This window comes from Epinephelus lanceolatus, chromosome 19 (assembly GCF_041903045.1).
Source record: "Epinephelus lanceolatus isolate andai-2023 chromosome 19, ASM4190304v1, whole genome shotgun sequence".
NCBI classification, from domain to species: Eukaryota; Metazoa; Chordata; class Actinopteri; order Perciformes; family Serranidae; genus Epinephelus; species Epinephelus lanceolatus.
The window spans coordinates 4,431,080-4,450,162 of record NC_135752.1 but is presented as its reverse complement, the minus strand read 5'-3'; the positions used below and the strand labels follow the sequence as shown (position 1 = coordinate 4,450,162).

The following is a 19,083-nucleotide window of genomic DNA, read 5'->3' as shown; positions in this document are numbered from 1 at the left end:
TTCAAGGTTCATTGCTGACATCAACAGTCAAAGAAAAACACAAGTTCACTGAACAAGCTATTGGTCTCATTAAGTCTTTTTTTAAACAGATGATGGTCAAACTAGAATTATCACATTGCAGTTGTACGCCTTTGCAAACCAGTCATGTTGCACCTACAATTTACATCCATGACTATGAAAACATGGATGCTTTACACATATCAACAGCACAAAAGATCTATACAATGAGCACGGTTTCACGGTGAGTGTCAACAATTCAGTATCTGACCAAATGTCTCCCCCTCTGTTCCTGAGATGTGATGTTGAATAGTGGCCAGAAAAGTATTTTTGCAGAGCACTACGATGTCCCAGTGAAGTTCACTTTTGACATTTGGATATAAAATGTCTTCACTTCATCATTTTATCCTATCCTAGAGATTTGTGTTAAATTTTGTCACAATTAGTGTATGAATCCATAAGTTATGGCCAAAATCATATTTTCTGGAGACACAGTGACTTTGACCACCAAATTCAAATCCTTGAGTCCAAGTGGACATTTGTGCCAAAAGGCATTTTTGAAATATCGCTCTCAGGAGAAGAGATTGGATGAATGGATGGACGGGCAACCCAAAAACATAATGCCTCTGGTAATGGCTGACACCAACACGAATGCATAAAAACAGGTAATTACAAGACGGAGTGTTTCATTTAACTTATTAATAAATAATAACTAAGTCTATGTATGAATATGAATGTGAACCTTACCTAGTTTGACGTACAGGACGCCTGTGGCAGAGATGACCTTGTGTGAGTTGGAGGCAACACACTGATAATAGCCGGTGTCTGTCGTGTCTAGGTCCTGGATGCGGAGCTTGGATCCTGCGTCTGTCTTTCGGATGGTTATGCGTCCCTGCTCCTGGACCACAGGGGCATCGTTTTTCAGCCAGCGGATGGTCGGTCGTGGGTTTCCTGTCACTTTGCAGTGTAGCGTGGCTGTCTGGCCCTGGAAGTGGGTGATGTTGTTGACTGGCTCCACAAACTCCAGGAAATAACCCTGAGGAGCTGAAACATAAAGGTTAGAGGTTAAAGGGAGCAATAAAACTGACATGGGGTTGACTGAAACTTATCAACTATAGAGTGCAGCATTATTTCAGACAGAGCATTGATAGCCCCTTTTCCACCGCAGGAGCTTTTATCAATTACCCGGAATTTTGAAAAACCTCTGCGCGTTTCCATCGAAATTACCTGGGTAAAAAACTTTCCCTCAACCTCAAATTTACCCTGGAAAAAGGACCTAGAAGGGGGGTAGGACTTTTCAGATTACCTGGAATTCTTGAGGGGCGGGGTTGTTTGCAGAAGAACACTGATCAGTGGAACACACGCAGCGTTCTGCAATTCCTGGCATGGGCAGCCGCTGCAAGCTTTATTTAATTTCTACAAGCTTCACTTCGTTTGTGTTTTGATTAAGGATGGGTACCAGAAACCGGGAATAAATTCGCCCCAACGCTATATTATCAAAGACCGTAGTACTGATAAGCGCTAATGGTATCGGTTCTTTTGTGCCGGCGCCAATCGCCACTACACACATCATCCACATACACACTGATGCGACACGGTAACCGGTGAACAGCCGAGCTGCTGCGGTGGAAACAAAGTGAAGATAACTTGAAAATGACTCGAGTTGATGGCAGCTACACACGTTATTGTAAGTGACATTAACCCTTAGTGAGTAAGACGCCAATACTTTATCAATACATGTGTTCAGCAAGCATGAACAAAAAACATGTAGACAGCGATATTCAATATGCTCCGTCCACAGTCTCTCATCCACCAACACTAACGTTATGTCTTACACAAGGACAGGACGCTAGTTCAGCTGATAGCAAATTGTTACTAATAAGCTCAAATGACAGCTGTCTGTATGTAGACTAACTTAGTTTGACACTTATCTTAAAATACTTTAAAAGTTAGCTGCTGGCTGAGACAAACAGCCCCAACTCTCTACACCAGCATGTAACCAGCCAAGCTGGCGGAGCCAAATACAGGGCACACGCCGAATCGTCTACGTCATCACGCTAATTTGAATACATTTTCCGGAACTTTGAGGTGCAGTGGAAATGCAAACCACACAGATTACCAGGTAAACAAATTCCTGGTAATAAAATTTCCTGGAAATGTTGGTGAAAAAGGTGGTAATATCAGCTGTTTCAGTCATGCTTCACAATCATTGGATCATTCTTCAGCAATTTCCAGTCATATTCATGCAGATGTACAACCCAGTCATTATAACCTTGCATTTCTCACTATCACTTTGGTGATGTGCTCATGCCAGCACTGTTTGCTGCTGCAACTGTCTTCACTTCTTGAGGTTACCAGATCTGAATGTATAATTATTCACTATAAATAGTCAGGCCGCCTGACTCAGGCCTTTGGTCCAGGTGTCCCAAAATTAAAGTGGCATATTTCTACCAGTGAAAGACACATGATACTGATATTTAATGCAATGGTTTGTAAATCCTTTTTGACCTATATCCAATTAAATAAAGAGCAAAGACAAGATATTTAATGTTCAAACTGATAAACCTTTTTGTTTTTTTGTAAATATACACTCATTCTGAATTTGATGCCTGTAACATGCTCCATAAAAGTTGGGATAGGAGCATGTTTCCCACTGCGTGACATCACTTCTTCTTTTAACAACACTCACTAAGTGTTTGGGAACTAGGGACACGGATTGTTGAAGTTTTGAAAGTGAAATTCTTTCCCATTCTTGCCTAATACAGAACTTCAGTTGCTCAACAGTCTGCAGTCTCTGTTGCCGAATTTTGTGCTTCATAATGTGTCACACACTTTTAATGGTCTTCAGGTCTGCACAGCAGGCAGGCCAGTCTAATACCTTAACTCTTTTACTATGAGCCACTCTGTTGCAAAATGTGTCTAACTGTCTTGCTGGAATAAGCAGAGACGTCCCTGAAAAAGACGACATCTGGATGGCAGCATATGTTGCTCCAAAACCTGAATGTACCTTTCAGCATTCATGGTGCCTTCACAGATGTGCAAGTTACCTATGATGCCATGGGCACAAACACAGCCCCACACCATCACAGATGCTGGTTTTAAACTTAGAGCAAGAAACAATCTAGATGGTTCTTTTCCTCTTTAGCCCAGACACAACGTCCATGATTTCCAAACACAGTTTGAGATGTGGACTAGTCAGACCACAGCACACTTTTCCAATTTGTGTCACTACCAGATGAGCTTGGGTCCAGAGAAGTCAACGGTGTTTCTGGATGTTTTTGACATATGGCTTTCACTTTGCATGGTAGAGTCTTTACTTACATTTGCAGATGCAAACACAAATGGTGTTTACTGACAATGGTTTCCAAAGTGTTCCTGAGCCCATGTAGTAAAATCCTTTATACAGTCATGATGGTTTTTAATGCAGTGCACTCTGAGGGGTCAAAGGTCACAGGCATTATAAGCTGGCTTTTAGGTTTGGCTCTTCTGTGCAGAAATTCTCTGAATGTTTTGATATTATTATGGTTTGTAGGTGGTAAAGTCCCAAAATTCATTGTATTGTGTGTTGAGAAAGGTTGTTCTTAAACTGCTGGACTATTTGCCCACACTGTTTTTACAAGGTGTCCATTCTTGCTTGTGTGTAAGTGAGCCTTCGAGGATGCCCCGTTAATACCTTTCAATGACACTATCATCTGTTACCAGTTCACCTGTTTGCCTGTGGAATGTCCCAAACAGGTGTTTTTTGAGCGTGCCACAACTTTCCTGTAGGAGAGTCTTTTATGACCACAGGTTTGTCTGGTGTGGAATGACTGAACATGACAGATGTTGTTTGTGTACTGCAGAGCCAAAGAAACTGTGTTTCATGTTTCTGTGGGTTTTTATTTTCTTCTGTTTTGTTGTTTGTTTGCAGCTGAATTTAGTATTCTGTATGACACAATATATTTCAGCCAGGAAGTACTGTATCTGCTGTTGTGGCCACTGCTCTATTGTATATCATATTTGGATGTGACTTGTGGGCTGACAAACAGGTATATCTTAGCAACAAACAACCAGACCAAGATAAGACCAAAATATACTCCATATAAATAAACAACAGACACACAGGCAGATCTGTTCATACCACACTGGTGTCAGGGTACGCAAACCACACGTGCATTCAGCATGTGTGGTCAGTGCATACAGTCCAGTCATAAATTATGTAGCTGTGCCCAGACGTCATGTTAACCGTCATGTGTATGAACAGATGACAACATTTATGTCCCGTGGACCATCACAACTTTGCAGGGTTACATGTTGCTAATGGGAAATCCCCCCTACCATTTCTTGTAATTGAAATGTCATCAGATGCTCCTAGAGCTGAAAGAAAGCTTATTTGCTCACTGCTACGTTAAGTGTTTAACCACCTCCAAAAAGTAACAAAAACTGTGAACACAGAATTATTAAACAAAAAGTTGATCACTGCCAGTTCTACACAAGTGTTTAAATCACAGCATCAGTGAGACACACAGGCTGGAGATGATCTAGGTTTCACTCAGTCACCTCAGAAAGAGACCCAACAAACCTGCAGGACAGCTGAGTGCACACAGTAGAGTATGATGGAAGTGTAAGTGCTTCGCAGACCCTAACTTTCAACAAAGTGTGCTTGAGAAGACTTAAGATTTGCCTTGGACCTTAAGAAAGTGTGAAAAGAAAGATTTTCAGTAGCGCTGCAATTAGCCAAACCAAATATCATAGTTTCCAGTGTTGACTTTTCAGAATGACCTACAAGGGTCAACCAAAAATAATAATGTAATGCAATGGTGTCAGATTCAGTCCTGCTTGTCAGTCAGTCAGTCAGATTAACAGTGCTGAACAAAGTGTTTTGATAGGACCTCAGCACTGCAGACCTTACACAGGAATGTAGACAGGAATGGAGATTTTTGGCTGGCCCTATAAACACAAAACACTTACTGTCCCTGAGTGAGTGAGTGAGTGAGTGAGTGACTGAGTGACTGAGTGAGTGAGTGAGTTACACCATAGGTTAGTTTAGTGTTGGTGTTTCCCCGTTGGCTGTTGCTTTTTCATAACGAGTAGGCGCAACAGTGTTCCTGCTGGTAATGGATGGAACATAGTGTTGGGAGGACAGGAGACCACAGGGAGGGAAAGATGAGGAGAAAGAAGAGTAGAGGCAAGGAGAGGAAAATGTGCAGTAGAGGAGAGCAGGAGAGGAGAGGAGAAGACAGAGAAAGATGAGACTTTAGCCACTTTTACAATAGGGTTAATGCTGTATATAAGGTACGATTTGAGAATGGGGGTTGTGGACAGCTGGCAGAACGGGATTATGGGCAGCACGGTTATGACAACGTGTTATGCATGCCACCCACCAAAGGAGAGTTAAAAAGTAGCTGTGGCAGTTAGCTGCTAACTCGAAGAGTAACAACAGTGGCTGAAAATGTCCACAAATTGGGAAAACAATGAGGTCTGGGAGCTCCTCACCCTCCGAGCAGAGGCCGAGATCAGTCACCATATAACAGAGACGGTAAATGATTGTTATTGCCATGATATGCCTTTGTTATTATTTATAAAGTGCTGCCGAGGCATATGTTAAATGTCACACTAGAGAACTACTCATCACTCCTCTTTTGATTCCACAATACCAAGATGCTGTCTAAAATCAGTTATCAATTCTGTGTAAAAATGCAGAGGAGGCGTACAGAAGGGACTTTGATGTGGCTCTAAAGCACCATCTCTGTGTAAAAAGGACTGCTGCCTCTCTAGGGTGGGAATTTCACCCCATTATTCCATCTAGCACCTAGTACTGTGCTGTGTATAAGGTATGATTGTACAGTGAGGGGCCAGAGTTTTCTTGCCTTTGAGCTGCAAAGTTTCATTTCTGGGGAGGTGCATGTCAGGCTACACTGTAGGCTCTGCAACCCCGACACGTCTGTTATATGTCACACTAGAAGCTGCCACTGTTGTGTTACATGTCACGCCTCTTTTGATTCCGCAATGCTAGTGGCATGGTGCCACTGCTGTTTGGTTCTGTGTAAAAATGCAAAAGAGGCATAAAGAAGGGACTTGTAGCAGCTCTATAGCACCATCTATGTGTAAAAAGAATTCTTCAAAAAAACTTTCAAACACAGGAAGTCTGGATGGGACCCAAATTGGCCCCAAATACCAAGGTTCAGCCTTGATTGCACCATGTCTCAAATGGTAAGTTTTAATTTTTCAAACAATGCCTGCAATTTTTGTCAGGACTATTTTACTGTAAAAGGAACATCAAACCTCCTGTTCCACAAAAAACACTGCACCAGCAGTCCTCAATTATTTGACTCTAACATATTTTAACCACATGATATACTACATCAGAGCACTTTGAGAACAACTATTACTGGGACTGCTACATATGACTGCAGATGAACATTTAGGAATTCACATTATAGACACCACTGAATATCTGTGCAATTCTCCACACTGATAGAACACGGTCTAACAATCATATAGTAGGTTTTAACCTCGTCTTTTTCCAGTACTCCTGACTTTCTGCTAGGATCCCTGTTTGTTATGCAGATTACTGTATAAGGAAAGACAAAGGAATGGTTTAGGTGCAGAGACACTGATAAACACACACACACACACACACACACACACACACACACACACAAAAGTCCCCCCTGGTTCTTAGTAGCATCTGCATTTCGAGCAGCAGACAGGCTCTAGAGTTTACGTAATGGAAAAACAGAGATGCTTCTCATCCTGGCAAGCAGAGCTCTCCAAAAACCAGGCTACAGATGAGTGATGCAACCATGCAGCTCTTTAATTATAATGTCTTCATCCTTCATTTAAGCATGTACTGCAACTTTCAGCTCTGCAGAAAAGGAAAGATGAACAGCTGACATGCAGATCCCAAACTATATTTCATGCAGCAGTGATCAAAGGACTCAGAACAAACACTGAGGACAGAAAGAGAATTCTGACCAACCAATCAACGTGGCTCTGCAGTTAGGGTATGTCATGATAATATGACCACAAAAACAACGTGACATGAGGGTCTGAGGATAATGTGGGTGGTATGCTGTACAGATTGTAAAGCCTTTGGAGGCAAATTTGAGATATAAAAAAATTGACTTGACAGATAAGTAGTTATGGGAATCCAATGGCAGAGTGATGTTACATAATGTCACATTCCAGGGCCATGGAGAACTTGGCTGTACCTCTGTGAGGGGCAAACCAAACTTGTCTTCCACAAAAAAATGGATGTTCAAGGGACAATTATGTTATTTATAAGTAGTGCTCATTGTGGTGAACCAACAATGGACCCCTGCAGCACAATATCTATGGTAAGAGGGCTTGATTTCACACCATCAGCCACCAACTTTTTAGGTAATGAAACATTAGAGGTCTTAAAGGCCCAGACACACCAAACTGATATCAAAGAACAAGCGGTGACGAAAGCTGACTGTTGTGTCGCCTTACGTCGCCTGTGTCTCAGCCAAAAAGTTGCAACTGACCTCACCACAAAGACTACAGCTGACAATAACAACACAATCCAGTGTTGAAGGAACAGAGCATATTTACCATGCGCTAGCAAACAACAACATAATCAAGTACCGTTTCTCGTTGCTCATGCAACATGTCAAATCACTCTTCCGAAAGCTGCACCTCAAACTGGAGAGCATCCAAGCAGACACATTGCAGCCAATCACCACATCCCAACACGGCTCCTCCTTGCACCACAAATATGTCCACCTGTATGGAGCTACATTAGGGTCAAATGTTTTGTACTTGAAAAAATAAAATTTGAAACTGAAAATTCATGTGTTGATCTTGAATTTTGAAAAATACAACAATGTATTCAAAATAAAAAGTGTATGAAACGTTTTTTCAGGTTAAATATAATTTTGATTCACTTTGGTAATTCTTTTGAATGAATAATTTATTTTCACTTTTCACTTCCATATGTATTTTAACATTTGAGGTCTTATTTTTTTCAGTTGCATGTTTTATCTTTTCAGATTCAGATCTTATTTTTTTCACTTTCAAATCTTTTTTTCACTTTCAGATCTTTTTTTTCAGTTTCAAATCTGTTTTTTGAGTTTCAGACTTTTGACCCTGATGTGGCGTGGGGGGGCGTGGCATCAACTGAGAGGCGTGTGGAACCAGTATTAAGGGGTCGTTTTTGTGACAACATACATTTAAAAGACGTCACAAAAAAAATGTACGTTGTCACAAAAATGACACCTTAATATTTATTATGATTTCCCAAAGCTTAGTTAACATTTCTCACCTGTGTACTGGATGTATGGGCTCCAGCAGATTGACCCGACCGACCGGACACCATCATCCCAAGCGGACACTACGCTGCGTTCACAGTGCTATGTGGAAATCGGACATATCAGCACTTAAAATGTGGCTGTTGAACTGCAAAATCTGGCATAATTTATCACTCTTATACCGCAATTGGTGCTCAGTACTGTCTATAACAGATTTCTAAATGGAAGTTTATCACTGGCATCAATTTTTACACTGCCAGTCACATGAATATGGTGTATGTAAGTATTGAGTCAGAATTTTTTTAGTTCCTACGTTCCCTGAAGGCACTGTCACTCATGATTCCACACCCCTCTCAGTTGATGCCACGCCCCCCACGCCACATCAGGGTCAAAAGTCTGAAACTCAAAAAACAGATTTGAAACTGAAAAAAAAAAAAGATCTGAAAGTGAAAAAAAGATTTGAAAGTGAAAAAATAAGATCTGAATCTGAAAAGATAAAACATGCAACTGAAAAAATAAGACCTCAAATGTTAAAATACATATGGAAGTGAAAAGTGAATATAAATTATTCATTCAAAAGAGTTACCAAAGTGAATCAAAATTATATTTAACCTGAAAAAACGATTCATACACATTTTTATTTTGAATACATTGTTGTATTTTTCAAATTTCAAGATCAACACATGAATTTTCAGTTTCAAATTTTATTTTTTCAAGTACAAAACATTTGACCCTAATGTAGCTCCATACACCTGGACAAGCTGTTGCCTCCAGTGTCCCCTCAGGGAAAAGAACATTCAATTCCATAATAAAGCCAAATATCTCCAACCTTACAAAGACTCCATTTCCAACACTTTTCCAGTCAAATGCTTGAATCCTCCCACAAAATTTCTCCTAAGGTCAAACCCACATTGAATGCTGATGACATTGCACTGGCCACAGGTATCCCCAACCTGTTTGTTCCACGGAAATCACACCATTTGAGTTCCCATTTGCCTTCTTTTTACTGTGACATCACAGTTTGTAGCTTTGTCCCACATTCTCCATTCTCTAAGCCCCTACGATGCCATTTTCTCTCCATCCAACAGATGTTCTCTTCCCTTCTACTCCTACCATCTCACTGCCACATCTTCACTCATCAAATCTACCTGGCCTTCCCCACTCACCTTCTCACCTGCATCACCCAGTCACCAACCTGTTTCCCATTCCCTCTCATTAGATCCTGATCTACTTATTCCAGCCCACTTTCTTTGTTCACTGTGGTAACCTGTTCCCTGCCTGTCTTGGGTTCTTGCCCTCCTGCCTTTTAGGTTTAAGGGGTGATTTACAAGCACACACTTACTGATCATCATTTGAAAAGCTCAACATCTCTCTATTAATGCTCTGAAAAACTTTGACACCACAAATAACTAATCTGAGACAACTAGGATTTGTACCCAGGTTCATTGTAAACTCTGACTTATCCATCTCACTGCCAACAAGCAGAAAAATAACTTCATTAAAGCTTTCTTAATCTGCAACATGTTAGTCTGGAGGTTTAAACTCATGTCCTCTCACAGAGTTGGTAATTAAAACTAAACTTCCATCTCTGTCAGCGAAAACTGATCTGAGTTGAGAGTGTTTACTTACATCACAGCTACACTCACAGGTAACTGAGCCTCCTACCTGCCTGTCAAACAGCATCAACCCATAAACCTTCTTCAGCCAGTCTGGACTGAGTGGAGTCCTGCAGGAATCAGCTGTGACAACTGGTGGCTGGTGGCTGCTTGCTCTGCTGACATTCAGTGGCTAACGAGTGAAGCTAGCTGCTAACAGCCACCGCCACAACTAACAAACTCCAAAAATCTATTCAGCAGCTCCACCATCCACAGTCAGACACACACAGCTGCTTATTTACTGCTGAATTACAGCTCACAACTCACACTAATGGCTGACGCAGCTCCAGTGTGTGTTTTTGCTGACTAGTGAAACATCCTGATGCTGACTCTTTACTGGAGTTTATCCGCCTGTTCCCCATGCATCATTTGAAGATAATTGTAAGCACAGTCATTCCCAGCTATTAATATGCGAAAATCCACGACTAACATTTTTATCATGTTTCGTCTCGTCAGCAAAAATGAAACATAGATTATGTCCTAGTTTTTATTGTCAAGATCTATATTTAGCTCATCATCTCATTTTCATCACACAGAAAAGGTCATTTATGAACAATTTTCGTTACAGTTTTTGTCAACAAAATCAACACTGACTGCTGCAAAACACTGCAAGGTAATGACAAAAAGATCTTCAACCAGGTGAAAAATGAAGCCCAGTCCAGACTCAAATACAGTGTTATGTCTGCATTAATCAACAGCGATCCATGTTTGTTACCCAGTTAAGGCTTCCACTCTCTTATCAAAACTTCCACTCTCTTATCAATCACCCTTCTCTTACAAACTGTAATGCAGTCCTGCAGAGGTAAAGGCAGTTTGCCTGCAAGCATGCTGAGCCCACTTTCAATAATAATGATTCCCTTGGAGATTCACACATCATCATTCCGAGTCTAGCGCTACTTTGTGACTAGTAAGATACTTTTATGGAGGCTTGACTGTGTCAAATATCAAGGCCGAAGTACTTGATTGATTAGTCCTATCCCCAAGAGATAGAGGCAATGAAAAGCTGCTTTCTCTCAAAGCCAGCTCGCTGGCAAGTGTCCAAAGCCTGATCCACTTGGACAACCAGCCCGTCTGTCTGAGAAATGACTACTCAGGGCACCAAATGACACCAAAAGTGGTTGTGTCGGACTTAACCTATCTTGACACAGGGGAAAATCCTGAATTAAACACAGAAAGCATCTAGTCTAAGACGGATAATAAATTAGGGTGTATTTATGTGATGATGATTGTTTGGGAAATCTTAGGTCTTAGGCCCTGACATACAAAGCCGACGATCAGCTGTAGGTCAAAATTGGGCCATTAAAGTGCGTCTGCCGCCCTCATCGGTGCGGTGTATCCCACACCGCTGCCTCTCATTGGCCCCTGTGAGCTTTTTTTTTTTTTTTGCCAATTCAGCGTGTTGAATCAATGTCGGCGACAGCTGAGCTGTTGGTGAATGGTGAATTTTGATGGGCAGGTCAGCTCAGCTCACGAGGAGCGAAATGGAAGTGAGGAAACTAAACAAAGAGTTAAGTCAAGAGGGAGTGAGATCAAAACAAACTTATTATGTAGGGTAAGATTATTTTTCTTTATCCATTGAGTTCTAAAGCAGAGACATTCCATCATAGTTTGTGTTATTGATCATTGGCGCACAGTAAATATGCTCTGTTCTTTTTACATTGGATTGTGTTGTTCATGTGCTAACTGGCTAACTAGTATCAAGACCGTCTTCAGTTTCCCTTTTAGAATGACAAACACAGACAAGTGCCGTCTGCTGGTGTGAAGAGTTATTTCCATCCACGCAGGTGCAGAATGTACATGCTCTGACGCTTACCAGTAGCTCAACATTGACCAACAGCCGATCATCAGCTTGGTGTGTCAGGGCCCTTAGAGAGGAGCATCATAGACAATGACCCTCACCCTCTCCACAATGTCCTGCTCACCCACAGGAGCACCTGAAACAAGAGACTGATGCCACCACGATGCAACACAGAACGGTACAGGAAATCTTTTCATCCTGTGCCCATCAGACTCTACATCTCATCTACCTCATGTGGAGAGATGGACAGCCGAGACACAGGGTGCTGAGGAGGCTCCAGCCTCCATTCCAGCTCTGTATCATAGTGATCTCTTTTCTTTCTCTCTGAATTACTGTTGCTCATAGATGAGATTGGATTCTTTTTATCATTACAACTCGACTCCTTACACCTGATTTAAAGGACATAGTGTGCAGTAATGGAACATTAAGGGTGATGTTATTGACACAATCATAAACATTCTGTATTAACCATGCACTGTTACACCAATCTATACTACACATTTGATATTGTACACAGGACCGATCTGATAATAATCAATTGTACGAGAGCTGCCTGAATGAATAACAAAAAGTGACCTCTGTGACCTCTATGAACAGCCCTACAACTTATCAAACTCAAATAAGGCTGCCTTTACACTGCCATGTCTTGATGCCCAATTCCGATTTGTTGCCTATATCCGATTTTTCCTGACTGCTGTTTACATGTTCTATTCATCTTATTTTTCACGGAGACACGGAGGCAAAACAGAACACAGGCAGCTTCCGTTGTGTTGTGCGACACTTCCGGTCCAGCACTCTTGACCACTGTGTAAATGTCCCATGGTATTTGCTACAGTGACTGTTACGGTTACAGTTACTGAAAGCAATTTTAAGGACTAACTTTAAATATTTGAAGTTAATCGTTAAAGAATAAATCACCTGGAAAGCTGGCGCTGCTCCACAGAATTTAAAAGGAAACTTAGCCTACACAGAGTGGTGGGAATGTCCGTGCAGCTGCAGACGGGTGTGGCTGGATGATTGATAGGTACATGCTGATTTGGGTGCTATCAGAGCCGATCCGCGCATCACTATGGCTTAATGATTAACTCAGTCAATAAAAACAACCCGTCCTGTGTTAGGAGTGTATGTCGCTGACAGAAAAAAGAAAGAAAAAGAAAAAAAAAAAGATAGAAAAGCAGCGTACACCACACATATTTATTTCTCACAGTTGCACACACGTTTGGCTGGCATGAGGAAGCACAGTCTGTGTGTCGAGGGTGCGAGCCGCAGCTTCAGCTGCTCAGGTAGAGAGGCTGTGTAGCCCGGTGTGTTTTTTCGCTGATTCGGTTCTGCAGGTTCTCTGCTGGTACACTGGAGACGGGGATCAAGCAGTTTGTCTCACTCGGGATAGATTGTGCTTTTTTTGGTTCATAGTTTTTGATAAACGTGCGATTTATTCGGCTTTCCTTCCTTTCCCTCGCTCATGAGAACGTCATCAAAATGCGCTTTCGTCCCATTATTCATGACGCTCCAACGTGGATTGCCAGGAAATATCCGATCTGTCTGTTTAGATTACAGACCTACTGGCAGATATCTGATTCATATCCAAATATATTTCCACATATGAAGGAGGCCTGAATATAATCTGACAATATCCGATATCATGCGTTTTTTTCCTGTTTACACGTTCATGTTACAGATCCGATCTGTGCCACTTGAGAGGAAAAAATCGGAATTGGGTCACTTGAACCATGTAGTGTAAAGTAGGCTTAATAAGTGAACAATGCACTTTCAAACTACACCTAAAATTATGATTATAACAAGTAAAGAATAATTACAAAGAAAGCTCTGCAGAGTTTCCTTTCTGTTCTAAAGAATGATCCCTAAATTCCCCAAACTATTACTGCTCAGTGCTTACTTTAGTCCCTGAAGGACTGACGGTCATTGCAAACAGTCCTCATGTTGTACTGTTCTTTTCCCTACCCTGGTATTAAATACACCCTGCAGCAGTATTGAAGCTTCCCCTTAAATTATAACATGATTGATGCTTACAGGCCAGGAGGCTGCACTGAACACCCACCATGCTGCATGACAGAGCTAAGTCCTGGAAGGACAGGGCTTAATAACCAGAAGGCACAAACATTAACAAACCTGTTTCAAATCATTAATGAACTCTTTATTGCAGCTGGGAGGCCTAAATGTTGCCATGAATTTCTAACACTGACTTCTGGAGGAAAGGCTGGCTGAGGAAACTTAGTTAGAAAATAGAAAACAACTGGATCATATCTGACTAATCATAGGACTTTGCTAGGGTAACATCGCCAATACCAGATCCCAGCAATTAACCTGATGAGCACTATGTTGACCATAACCAATAAAGATGATGGCCATACACAAAAACGGCTCCAGCTGTAATGAACAAGAAGTATGTTTTAAAAGAATACTTCAGCAAAGTCACCTTTTGTATATCAATTACTCACCATGTGTTGAATTTGGGAAGAAAGCTTGTTTTTCTTAAATGTCTGCACAGTGACAGAGAATCCAAAAAGGATGAACATTTCTTGATGACCTGAAGTAAATGGGGATCGCGTTTATCAACAGCAAATCTATATCAACAATTGAGCACAGTGTTACTTCAGGCAGGACATGGTGTCAAGCTTAGCTCACACCCCAGCCACATCAGCTAATCTCAAGTAGCTCAATCAACTGATGGATCAGCTGATTGATGGAAGGGAGTCAGCTGATAGATCACATGATCGCTTTCTATGTAACTGATTGGCAAACCTCATTCAGGGTACCCTATTTAAACTGCTTTGGCCTGCCTACTGTTGCAGCTTCCTCTGCAAGCCGCTTTGCAACCTGCCTCCACCCTAGCTCCTACTTCTCATGCTGTGTCTGACTTATCAGTGTCATTTCTGTTTGTCACTGATGCTGCTCTGTTCTGTTCCCAGAGGGTCTTTCCCACTGCTCTCTTTGCCTCAGGCTTTCCATATAGGCACATAGAAGGGCAGAATGGCTTGCTCTCTCTACCTCAGGCTTTCTTCATATGCGCATTGAAGGGCAGAGAGGTGTGCTCTCTCTGCCTTAGCCTGTCCATGTGTGTGGAAGGGTGTGTTTTGTCTGCCTTAGGCTCTCAACAGAGGCCCAAGGAGGGGCACAGATGTCCCAAAACAGAGCCACGCCGCCAAATATAATATTGCAATGGAAATACGGTTTCTTTGACTAAAGTGGTCCTGACTGAATTTCCATTTACTTGACTATTTATGAGCTCAACGAGAGCAGAGTTCAAATGGCATGCAGGCTCAGGCAGGCTACTAGGCTATGCATGAGACAGTTTGTACTTAAGTGCTTCAAATCATAATGTTTTAGTGAAAATGCATGTGTTTGGGAAGCACTGAGCATACGACTGGATAAGTGATACTTGGATTATACAGCATCAGTTGTATGAAAGTTTGTTTGGATGTAGTTTTGCTGTTGCTAAACATGGTCCCCATTACTTTAGTTCATTAAGAATATTCCCCTTTTTGGAATCTCTGTTCACCATGGAAGCATGAGAGAAAAAAAGTAAAGAAATTCTGATGGACATGATTTATAAAGATATGTACATTTGTGTTAGAGGTTAAAAAAATGTAAAAAGGGTCAATTTGCATTGGGAAGGATTATAGTTGAAATGAAAATTCTAAAAAAAACCTTTTATTGCCAAAGACTTTTCCAAGTTCACTTTTTGATCATATAATTTTAAATGAAATTCGGTTGTCTTGAACCATTTAGCAGTGTTTCTTCACAAATTCAAATTCTCTTAATAAATTCAAGGTACCACATGGTGACTAAATTGATAAATGTAGTCATTTTGCAGGTGAAGTATTCCATTAAAGCATAAGACTGGTACTATTTATTTTGATATGACTGTCATCAAAAGAAACACCAGTTGTCTGGTTCTCATCACTATCTGACTTCCCTACCCCAGGCCCACTGGTTTGTACTGAAGAAATTCTTACATACAGCTTCTGAAGCACATACTTGCACTCATCATCTGTGTTGTATCCTGGATACACAGGGTGTTTCTGGTCTTGAAACACTTACCCTCATCCAGGTTAACTGATCGAGGTTGACCTGGCCTCTTCCTGTAACCAAGTGTCATTATAGTAATTCCCATAATGCCCAGGGTTCTGTGGGCCTTGCCGAGGAAATGACTTGTAAACCATTCAATCCATTTAAGTGCAAGCATTGGTTATTCCGATAATTTTGGTTTTAATCAGATATTTGATGATAGAATAAGGGGGTTTGGATATCATGATTGACATTTGTTTGTACCAGTCAATGTGCTTGCTATCAATGTGGCTGCTGGTGACTGGTTCAGACGACGGGAATTCGATACTGCTGAAATTGCTACTATGCAGAGTCTGGCTCCACATGGCATCACCAGTGCAACATGGCAGTGGCCATATCCGGGCTATTTTCACATGATTTCTGTACCGTTGTCAGTCTTTATATGCAGTCACTAAAGAGGATGTGGAAGAGGGAGATCAGTTGGAATAGTGTTGTATAGCTCAGTCCGAGCCACGTTGTGCATTACATTTACAGCCAGGGCTGCATGTGAACAATGGATTTTTTCTCAGTGCACAAACAGAATGGACCGTGGGGAGATCTTTGCTGAATTTGACAAAAAAAGGTGTATTGGATTAGAATCACAGACTGCATCTGTAATGCTTAATTAATCTATAAGCAAGTTATTGAGTTTATGTTTTGCCACAATGTGCTTTATTCCTTCAGGATTAGTATGTCAGTGTTTAAAATCATGTAAAGCTGAGGACTGCTGGTATAATGTGAGTATTTGCCACCCTTAATGGCAAAATAACATAAACAATTTGTACAGTTAATGGAATAACATTATTTGTTCAGATTAGCAGCAGAGACTATACAGCAGCAGACACTATAAGCATGTCTGACAGCTTACAGGCACTTGGTATGATTTACATTGGCAACAACACAACATGTGATCTGCACATCATTACAGTCACATCATATGTAACCATGATCTATGTATGGAAAAACAGAGAGATCTCTGATAATAGGTATAATTAATAAGGTGTCTTATGATTGCACCATTAACAGCTTGATAAAACTGTGTTAAACATGAAAAGCCAAGTTAAACACAAATGACGAGCATCAGTGTTCATTTATAATGATGATGTTGTCCCTGGCCTGGCCCTAGTGTTTTAACCTGTGATTTACCTAAGCAAAAGTCAACATGGCTAAATGGTCATAATATATATTGACACCTACCTGAAAACCGAGCTGAAAACTGAAGCCTGCGCAGGAGTGCCAAAAACTACAGTCCCTTTAATGGCCACTTGAGGCTGGTTCCAGAAGCCAGTCAGTCTCCATTGCCCCCAGTGTTAAAATGTCCAACTTTACAGCAGAAATAAACATGTTTACAGCCTGGTACAAAAAACAGTTTTGGTCTCTAAAGCTAATTTCCCCCTTTCAGCAACTGTACAGAGGGTGAATTTTACTCAGTCATTTACATTTTATGAATGCCTAAAATTAGGCATTATTGAGGCAATTGAGCGACAAGCTGTCTGCTGACAGTGTCCCCAGCTTCTCATTCAGATCCACTCCTCACACCTCCACGGCTCCTCTCTCCAAATATGGATAGTTCTGGATCCTAAACACCAAGATGGCGACAGCCTTAATGCTGAACTTGAGGCTTCAATAGAGTGCTCCAGGGATGATGTTTTTCAGTAGGCTGATGCAGAAGTTAGCATTGGCCTGATTCCCTCATCAAAAAGCCTACAGGATTTTTTCATTGGATTTGGGATTATTGCAAAAAATAAGCTCTGTGGCAAACAAACAAACATGATAATCAGTGAGATAATCTTCACAAATGAACACCATTTTGATGCTTCCTAAAGCCTAAATGCAATCACCAGAGGTAAAAAGCTGGCATTAGGCTATAAATGAACTAGAGTCGCATGACTTAACATCTGGCTGTGAAGCCATGTTTGGTGTGATGACATTCTGTAGTCTTATTTTGCCACTTGTTAGCAACTGCCTTTTTTAAGATGTGTAAAATCCTCAAAATTCATAGTGGAGTATTTACTGGCATATTTTATGTCGTAGAACAAAATGTAAAAGTCTCTTGAGCTTGTGTTAACCACAGACCTTATTTCAGACATCTAACCAAAAACCCATTCAAAAAACCTACTGGCTTCGAGACAAGGGAGCTGGGAGTGGTACTATGCTAACTCATTTCCAGGTTTTAGGGCTCATTCCTGGGGCACTCTATATGGGAGTCCACAAACCAATGGTTGACATCACAGTCGCTACATCCATTATTTTTACAGCCTGTGATTGACAATTATAGTATGCTACATTTTATTACCAGAAAAAGGAGTCACACAACACTGATTAGTTGTGGGCAGTTATCTGGGGAGATCGGCAAGGCCTGGGACATGGTTTGCACAAGTACACAAACAAATTTCTAATTTCAGACCACACCATCAAGATAATGGCTTATCAAATGGATAATGAAGTTGAAGCTCACAAAGACGTGCCCCCACCATTTGTCTCACTCCCTGTGACACCTCCAGGCCCATCATTGGTCCCCGTTCGATGCTCATCCCTACATATCTGTCCCTGATTCATCCCTCCAACAACTCCTCAGTGTTCAAGGGGGCAATACAGAGCTTACCACAGTGCTTCCATGACCAACGCATATTTTCAATTGCATTCCTGTCTGAAGGAAGAGGTGATGAATTGTCATAAACAATAACACACAAGATTTTTTTCAGGTGGATTTTGTATTAAACAAATGAGATACATATACATTTGTGAGATTTAGAGGTGTTGGTAGGTAGACTCACAAGTCAGTCTTTAGACGCTTTGCTTAACTAAAGACTGATGTCTTTCTCCCTGATTTTGTGTTTAGATGGGCGGATACAATTTCAGAGTTTAAAAAAACTCCCTACGTTGCAGAACCAATAGTAAATCCGCAGGGCGGTCCTTTGGTTGCTCGCTGAACTCTTGTGCTCGTAAACAGTCCGACTGCGTTAAAAGTTTTAAACAAAGTCGCTGTAAGTCCTTAATTTCCACAATCTTGTGGACTGAGCACATGTTTGATAAAACGGAGTTAAATCTCTTGGCATCAATTTTCAAGCTCTCTGTGTGTTTGTGTCCTTGCGGACAAGAAAAAGGGGAGCGCATATTTCCGGGAGGGCGTGTCCTTTTAAAAAATGCAAGAGGCGTTGCTTTGTTGCCGGCTGTTTTCTCCGGTGTGTTAAACACTTTAGAAAGGAGTGTCCCCAGACTATCAGAAGGCAGAGATCTCTGATTGTCTGGTGGTGAGACTAGTTGGTAGATGACTTTTTAAACTGACTGCACAAACAGGCAACCGCTTAGA

General features: G+C 41.3%; 1 protein-coding gene across 3 annotated transcripts in view; it reads right to left on the bottom strand.

Moving 5' to 3' along the window:
- The window catches only part of ror2 (receptor tyrosine kinase-like orphan receptor 2), a 92,366-nt gene that overhangs the window by 19,920 nt on the left and 53,363 nt on the right, over positions 1–19,083 (bottom strand). For all 3 annotated transcript variants that reach the window (XM_033647657.2, XM_033647659.2, XM_078162032.1), the window contains one exon: positions 745–1,041. In XM_033647657.2, the coding sequence (XP_033503548.2) occupies positions 745–1,041 (297 nt within the window). The remainder of the gene's footprint in view (positions 1–744; positions 1,042–19,083) is intronic.